The sequence below is a fragment of the Centruroides sculpturatus genome, unplaced genomic scaffold (genome assembly GCF_000671375.1).
Source record: "Centruroides sculpturatus isolate CEXI.00-Female unplaced genomic scaffold, Cexi_2.0 scaffold1305, whole genome shotgun sequence".
Lineage (NCBI taxonomy): Eukaryota > Metazoa > Arthropoda > Arachnida > Scorpiones > Buthidae > Centruroides > Centruroides sculpturatus.
In genome coordinates this window covers 78,690-87,909 of record NW_019385518.1, presented here as the reverse complement: position 1 = coordinate 87,909, position 9,220 = coordinate 78,690, and the positions used below count along the sequence as shown (strand labels likewise).

General features: G+C 30.5%; 1 protein-coding gene across 1 annotated transcript; it reads left to right on the top strand.

The window, feature by feature from the left end:
* The first annotated feature begins 3,222 nt into the window (after positions 1-3,222).
* LOC111639746 (anionic trypsin-2-like) lies at positions 3,223-7,726 on the top strand. Its single transcript, XM_023385689.1, has 8 exons — positions 3,223-3,305; positions 3,727-3,849; positions 3,942-3,966; positions 4,244-4,347; positions 4,421-4,509; positions 4,810-5,090; positions 5,183-5,316; positions 7,120-7,726. The coding sequence occupies exons 2-8, from the start codon at positions 3,778-3,780 to the stop codon at positions 7,381-7,383; spliced, it is 969 nt and encodes a 322-aa protein (XP_023241457.1). The 5' UTR covers positions 3,223-3,305; positions 3,727-3,777; the 3' UTR covers positions 7,384-7,726.
* The last annotated feature ends 1,494 nt before the right edge of the window (positions 7,727-9,220 follow it).

Sequence of the window (9,220 nt, the reverse complement as noted above, 5' to 3'; positions counted from 1 at the left end):
GAATTTCCAGAAATAATACTGAGCCTTGCTTCCTGTAAAATATCGACAGTCGTGCCATCTAATACAAAAATAATACAATTAATTAGTTAATGTTAATAGAATGAAAAAGATTAATTAAAAATTGAAACTCACCGGGAGTCTTTCTACCCCATCCCAAAGCGATGACAGTAAGTCCTTCAGTAAAATAAAAGTTTGGTGGTGGTAAACTTATTGCTCTTAATCTGTTGCCCAAAGAAAGAGGTGGTTCGAAGTTAACGATTGCGATATCATTATCGTAGTTATTGCAATCATATCGGGGATGCAGTCGAACGTTACATATATTCCGAGCCTCTTGATCCCCTTTATTTTTTGAAGTACCGTAGGCATTTATGAGCAAACACATTTCTTTTAGTTTCTTTTCCATGTTACAAGTAATTTAAGTTCATGGTATTTATTTAAATAACTGCGATTTTAGAATTTAAACTTAATTTTTTTGATCGAATTTATTAGTTGATATTTTCCAAATTATTCAATTATTATCGAAACAATAAATTTGAAATTAATATAATGGGACGGTTGATTTATTAATTCGATTAAATATTAATTTGTTAATGCATTTGTTTGTTTAAGTTCCCATGATAATAATTTTTTCTTCTATATGTTTGTTTGTTTGTTCGCTATACATTTCTAGGCCGTTCTTCCAATTGAAACGAAAGTCGGTAGTTACGTTCAATTACTTCTTCTAACTTAGATCATGTTATAGATTTAGCCTAAAATATATAGACTGCATTTCTATAATTGAATGAAATTTTTTAATTCGATTTTCCGAGTTACAGGTAGCGCCATCTATTGGCAAAAAAGATAATAAAACAATTAACTAAGTATAATTCCTGCAAAATTAATGTAATTTCAAATATATATACAATATTCACTGAATTACTGCGACAATGTTACAGCGCGAAATAGATGAGCAATTAGGCACATAGTGTAGTAATGTTTTCTCATGTAAATCATACTTTTCCTGTTAGCAATAGAGTCGTGCCGGTTATGTTAGTCCCTTCAAGGAAAGTTTCAATTAACATAACGTGACTTGCGTTTGAAAGTGGAAGTTAATCTGTGTTTCCTTATCCTAAGAGTTTTGCATCTTTTTCCGACTTTCATTTATATAACATCTTTCTCGAGATTAAGGAAGGACAGACAGACAGAGACAGATGACAATAGTCTGAATTTATAGATCAACAATTTGTTTTAAACTGCAGCCCAATAATTTTTCTATAAATGCAATATTTACGAGAGCATAGTTTCCACGTAGTTTATACAATCTGTTGCCAAAATTTAAACACTTTGTTATCACGTAAGAGCAATTTAGCTCGCACTTTTACAAGTTTTTTTAATTTTATATTTAAACAAGTCTTACATGAAGTCTTTCGGATGTTAAAGATAACAACTTCGATTGCTTGTGAAGCCATCACAACCTATCCAGCACGGATCATTTTTCAAATGTTAACAGTAGACTAGTATTAATTAGTAGTCGTTGACCATCTTCTTCTCCTGGAGGAAGTCAATGCTTACTTTTGGTCGAATAAATTCGATCCCCTTCCGCAACATCCTTTTTTTTTATCGGACCAGCGGTATGATGGCATTCGAATATGAAAATTACATAATACAAGGTTACCGACCAGCATAAAATATGATATAAGTGGTTTTCGAAGGTGACGAGTTTAATTATTTGGTTCGCTTTTTTTCCAGTGGGTACACGCCTCGCTCGGACCTAGAAGGAAGAGTGGAGGAATGTACTGTACAATGTGATCTGATGAAAAAAAAGTTCAATTCAGATGGATCTGATGTTTTCCAATAACATTGGAATGATTTAAAAAAAAAAAAAAAAAACAGGAAAATTTATTCCAAAGGACAAATGGGTGGGGCTTCCGTGATCGGTTGCGCTGCGATGGAAAATGAATATTGCTGTTTTCGAATTAAGGCAGAATACTACAGGATATATCCAGCAGCTAGAAATGAATCTAAATCCTCTGGAGAAAAACTGAGTGGATTTTTAAAACTCTTTTCGTCCTGTGGACACTAAGAGGGACTCTTTTAGAAATTCCATTATGAGTCCGGCCAGGCCCACAACGAGGTAGTCGGGGGGTGAGGGATGGGGTCCGAAATATCTGGTTGAGTCATCACCGATGCAAACCGGAAATCATGTTATTTTAATTCAAAAATTTCTCCCCGAAAAATGTTAGATAGATGACTGACACGGCTCTATTGTTAAAGGAATGGTATGATGTACAGGAGCAAGCCACAACTAATTTGAGGTGGAAAGCATATATTTTAGGTCAAATAAGTTAAAACTTTCTATTGAGATGCCCTCTTTTTATGTACAAAATTCTTTTTTAATTTAATTTGTTTCTTTATATCTTAAAGTGTTATTCTTGTAATATCTTTAACATTTTAAAAACCTTACCATTGGTGTATAGCAAGGCTATTAAATTCTTATTTAAGTAAGAAGGGGACCTCAAGAACTACAAAATTTCCTTATTGACTTAACATGGGGATGACATTTGAATCCCCATATCTTCATTTTTAGGTCGAATTTAAGAATTTGGTCTTTGTCACGACACGTTATTTTATTATTTCTATTAATGTGCAAAATTTCGTTGAAATCGGTCAAGTCGTTACTTTGCAAAACGTGTTTCAGTGATATGTGAATTCGAGTCTGCTTCTGCTCCCTTAAGAAATAAAGTTCTAGTGGTGATAAACAATGTTAAAAGATATAAATTCACAAAAGAATTATTCAGGGACATAACTAAAGAAGTGTCCTTTATCTGTTGTCCCTTTGTACTTTTTTAGGATTAGCATGGGACAACAGATGAAACACACGTCTATAATTATGTCCGTGAAAAATTTTTTTGTGAATATTTAAAGTTTACGTCCCGGCAAATATATATTTTTAATCTTAGAAGATAATTGCCATCACGGTCCTTCTCTAGATACTTTCTTTAATAGTTATGTATACAGATTTTATATCCATTATTCTTTGAATCATTATTTATCTATAGGCCTATATTTTTAAAACGATCGATATCAGACGCTGTACACCGCTTTTTATATTGAACGATTTTTGCATCCTCAAAAATAATTTTTAAAATACAACTTGAGAACAAATGCAAATTTGATGTTTGGTAGTATATTTTATATTCCGGATGTGACGATGACATTTATAATTTTAGTTTTATCATCGAATGAAATTTGAATATAATTTGAATATTTAACTAAAATCATTATATACCTACATTGGCTTTCGGAAGAACTATTAATTATATTAGGTAACAGGTTCATTTATTCGAATTTTTAATTATATTTTTAATTTATTTCAGTTTAACATACGTTATCTTTTACGATAAGAATAAGATTAATGACTTGATAATGATGTGTTATATAATATATGCTTATATTTTTATTGATAATTCTTGAATTTTATTGATATATATTTTAATGCTTTTTTACACGTGTCTAGTTCTGAGATTCGTACTTCTATATATATATATATATATATATATTGTGTATATCATATAGAATGGTTAAATAAATAATATAAAACCGTTTATATTGTTATAAATGAATTAAATCTAAACTTATCGTACAGCATATTTTAAATGCATACTGTATAGTAATTAATTCCAAAAATATTGAATTCTTATTGAGTAATGGAAAATAATTTAAACGAAATTATTTCTATTAATACAGTTAATGTATTTGACTTCTTCACTTTAATCGCTTTTTAAAATCTGCAACTAAATGTTGAGAAGAGAAAGATTTCCACTTTACGTGCTTTTGATTATTTGCTATTGTTCTTATACAGAACAACATGTAAGTTTCAGAAAGTATTTAATAACATTTAAAAGGTATTTAAAAGTGTAATTTTATTTTTAAAAATGATAAAATAATTTGAATTTTTTCAGCCCGAACACTACCTAAATGATAAAAGTAAGTATTTTTCTTAGTGCTAACATTTCGATATTTTTAATTAATTTTGAGTTGAAGGAATAAATATAATGTCAAATTGCCGAAGCTTTATAAATATTGTTTTCTAGCGCAACTGAAAGATCATTAATGCGACTTCATCAATATTTAACAATAAAATTATACGCATAAACTACTGTTATAATCACATCAAAGGGTTGTTTGCACGAAGCTTGTTTAAGAAATAAAAGAAAAGAGATGAAAAGTTATAATGTATTAAAGTATTTTTTGAAATTTTCAGGGCCGGTGTGTTTAACAGGAATGGAAGAAACTGTGAATCAGAGGAAAACTAGAATGATTGGAGGTTTTCCCGCGGCCGACAGATTTGACCAAATGCGATTCGTGGTAAATAATATAAATATCTGGTCTGAATGAAGATATCTGCAGACAAATATTAATAAATGAACTATTTTTTAAGGCCGAGATTCATATTCGTGGAAAGCAAAGCTGTCTTGCATCTGTGATTACCGATAGACATTTATTAACAGCCGCTCATTGTCTTTACGAGTATGTAATTATAACTGTTTTGCATAAATATATTTTTTAAAAACTGATAACAATTGAATAAATTTGTTAGCGAATAGAGTTTAGTACAAGTGCTAGCAACGAAACTAGTTTTGGTAAACTGGTTGGCAATGATGTCGGTATCGTTGTAATTACTTGCTCTTCTTTGATTTTTGTTTAGTATTAAAATATGACTGGATTTAAGATGTAATACTGGAAAATTTCATTGTCACATAAAGCTTAACTAACTGACCCTATCTAATAACCATTTTAAAAAGTAAAACATTTGAAATTATATTTTAGTGAACCAGATTTGTGCGATATCATATTAATAATTGGGGATTTTGACATTTCAACAACTGATGAACTCACCCACGAAGTTCGATTCATAGAATATCTCAAACTTCATCCGAAGTTTGATGAGAAAAGAGCAAATAATGACATCGCAGTTATTGGGATAGATCCACCTGTTCATTTAGGAAAAGATATAAAAGCCGCAGTTTTACCTCCTCTTGATGCAAAGCTTCCTATCGGAACAATGTGCACCATCTGGGGGTGGCAAGACTATCCTTGGACTGGATACAGTAAGTATATTAGGAAATTCTTATAGTAAGTACGAAATGTATTGTATTTTATATTTGAGACTTCTGTTCTAACGTGTTATACGATACGATAGGAAACGACGCTAAGTATATTTTGCATCGGGTTGACATTCCACTTCTTCCCAAAAAGAGATGTAGAAAAAATTATTCTTTCGTTAATAAGACGAAACTTTGTGCCGGAGGATTAAAAGGAAAGGACGTTTGTAAGGTTAGTCGTATTTATATTTCAATCTTATTTTTAATCGTATTCAGTTGCGTTTATTTAATCTATAATATTAATTATTATTCTAATATTTTAACAAAATAAGATTTAGAAATACAATAATAGAATTATATCGAATAAAACTATTTTTATATAAATATTACGTTTTCGAATTTTTAATTAAAAATTAGATACCTGATATATATATAAACATATGTATACACTAGCATAANGTGAATGTTGAATAAAAATATTTTTTTACGTTAAGACAAAAATGCAACTTTTTAATACAGTAGAGCGTCGTTTATCCGAAAGAATTCCAGTCGACAAATTTAAATTTTCGCCAGTGCTGTGGCGCTGCAGTCTTTGGCTATGTCTTGGGCTACTCAAATATTTTATTGTAATTTTTTATTGTTTTTATATTTTTAAATATATTTATTTTGTTTGTACAAAATAAAAAAATTATTTTTAACGATACAATAGTCTTCGTCAGACTTAACATCGACGAAAATTCAATGCGAAGCGACACGCAACGAAGAAAAATTTCAATATGGGATAGGTTAGTATATTTTTTCGTACATAATCGGTTATCCGAACAACTCCAGTCCCCAATTGATTCGGATAAACTACGCTCTACTGTATGTCAAAATAGGAGAAAGCTTAAGTAACAGCGTATGTAAATAAACTGTTGAACCTAAAACGAACAGTACATTCTTAATCATTCAAGATAATAATACAATAATAAAATTACACATGAATTATGTGATTAAAGTTATACAATCTTATTTATTGCAACAACTTAAACTGTTACGGCACTTTGAATTGCGCAAGAGTCCCTTGCTTTTACTACTGCATTTATTCGTGGAAAACTTCGTTTTGCAATGACAGCGTGTATAGCCTTGCCCTCCACTTTTCGAATTAGCTGCAGCTGCTTCTCTCAGCAATATTTCTTAAGAAAAAATCTCATCTATAGAAAGTAATTTTTCTTTACAAATTACGAACTGATTGCGGATATAAAGCTGCTTGAGGGTACCATGTTTGTTTGCTAATTTATAAAAAGTCGAAGTCTTCTATTCCAACAACAACCGCCATACATTTCGGGCATGTGTACGGCCACGGTCAACATCGGGAACTTCTATTCGTACGGTATAACCAATTTGAGCAGAAGGAAACAGTGAAGAATTCGGCGACAGAATGTCGCCCCTCTGTCGACATCGGCTTCTCAAATGTTTTTTCGACCCTTACCAAAGCTTATCTGTGCTTGTCGACATACACCGGCGATCGTTCGAATGTATAATAATACTAGCAGACCCCGCCACGCCTTGTTGTGGCTCAAAATGTATCTATTATAAATGTGATATAACACTTCCCTCGTGGGGGGAATTTTTCGAAAAATTTCTTCTTAGTGTACATTCTGTTGACGTACCCTATTAAAACGCAATCCAAAACGCAAAAACCCGCATCTAAAATAGTATAATAGAAGCCAAGTTCTTCACAGTAAGCTTTAATCCTGTCCCTCTCCCCCGCGGGGGGAATATCGAAAAATTTCTTCTTAGTGTACATTCTGTTGACGTACCCTATTAAAACGCAATCATAAACGCAAAAACCCGCATCTAAAATAGTATAATAGAAGCCAAGTTCTTCACAGTAAGCCTTAATCCTGTCCCTCTCCCCCGCGGGGAGAATATCGAAAAATCCCTTCTTAGTGTACATTCTGTTGACGTACCCTATTAAAACGCNTTCGCTAATATTATTATTATTATGTTGTTAGGTGAAAATAATTTATTTTAATTTATTTTTATACAAAAGGGTGAATCTGGAGGTAGTCTTCTTGTTTGGATTAATGACTATTATGTCATTTGCGGAATCGTTTCGGCTGGAATTGGATGTGGATGGGAAGACGTACCTGGAATTTATGCTGATGTGTCTAGATACACTGAATGGATATATGAAAATACCAAGGATGCAGCCTGTAAACCAAGCATACATCCAAATGAGACTTATCCGCGGAAATCTATGAAAAAAAAAGTTTCGATTACACAACAATTTATAAATGAAAATAAAAATAATTAATTATCAAGATTAAATATATCGTGTAGAATTTATAGGCCAACACGATTTATTGTTTCTGAATTTACGCAAAATATTCGATCAATGTTATTTTTTTACACCATTGAATACTGCATAAATTAAGTCTGTCGGTGTAAAAACAACATTAATTTTGTATATAAACGTTTATTCTAAATTACCTTTTAATAGAATGTAGCGAATTAAGAGTATTATTGAGTAAATTTGCACCTTAGAAAATTAAAGAAACAATATTTTTTATATTCGACTCATGCAAAACAAAAGGTTGGAATCCCTCCTGTTTATAATAGATATTCGTTGTTCTGTACGAACAGCAGAAGTGAAGTTGTAGTCGAAAATTGTAAAAATAGCGTTACGTACTTTTTATACGATTCTTTCTTAATAATTTTATGCAATTCGCAAAATGTATTAAAAAAAACAATTTAGTAAATCTAGTGTAACCTAATTAATCCAAACAGAAATACTCGAGATGTATAATAATTTCGGCAAATAAACGTGACAATTTAAACAACATTGTAAATTTTTCTTAGCAGTTTTTCTTCGGTAAAGATAATCCCGGTGATGAAAGGCGAAATGTAAGGTAAATACAGATAAAAATCTAGTTGGTATCTCTTGTGAGTAAACAGAGAATTTTCAAATTGAATATTAAAAAAAAAAGTAAAAGTAAAAGAGGCTCTGTTTTTAGAAAGATTACTTTGTGTATTACAGTATTAATAAAACATGCCAAAATAATTTTTACTTTTTATATTTAAAATTTCATCTTAAAAATATCCGACTTGTGAAATAAGGGAAAAACTCGTAAACTTTGCGTAAGGCGCAACATAACCGGGCACCGGAACTATTAATTATCAAAAGTTTGAGCTTTTGTAATTCTTAGTAAAATTTTGAATAAAATTAGTTTCTTTTCATGTAATTTTATCTTTATAAGGAGCCGTTCATAATTTACGTGAAAACGATTTTAGCCATTCTAGACGCAACCCACCCCTGTGTAAGAAACCATAATATTTTTTTTTAGTCCTCTCCCCTTCCCTATCTTACGTAATATTTAGGAATGATTTTATACATGGATATTAAGAAAAACAAATTTTTTATGAAACCCTAAAAACCTTAGGTCCAAAATATATAATTATTAATTAGTTAATTAATATGTACTATTATTTATAAAAGACTTTATGTAAACAAATTTAAAAATATAAAAATTTAATGAATTCGAATGAACAATTTATTTTAAGAACTTTATTTTTTAATTAACAATATTATTATTATCATCATTAATCAACGTCATAACATCCATTTTTATATTAATTTTAATTTTCACAAAAGAACGGAAAAATACTTTGACAGGTCGACTAGCTAGTGCAGGTGTAAACAGAAACGTCATACAAAATTAAACAACAGAGAATAGAAACTACATTCCGTTGCCATATTAATTACATCTTGAATAAGGCTACCATGCAGACATTAACAAAGACTACTTAAAACACATGGAATGTGTCTGCTGACCACTGTTGCATGAAATCGTATACAATAGTTTTTAAAAGCTTCGCTACTTAAAATTACAAACGAAATGTTATGATGTACAGTATATCATGTTTCTAGATATATAATATTTTGAATCTACATTACACATTACTTTTTAAAATAAATTAACAACATAGATATTCCTTTCTGTGCTAATCGGCAACGTTTTTAAGTTATTTTTCTACTTTTAAATCAATTAACGAGATAGCTTAATTGAAAGAATATCTGTTTTTATGATGTATAAAAAGTCAATTATATATTTATTTGTAAAGTAGACTATTCTGTAAATTAGGCAGTCATT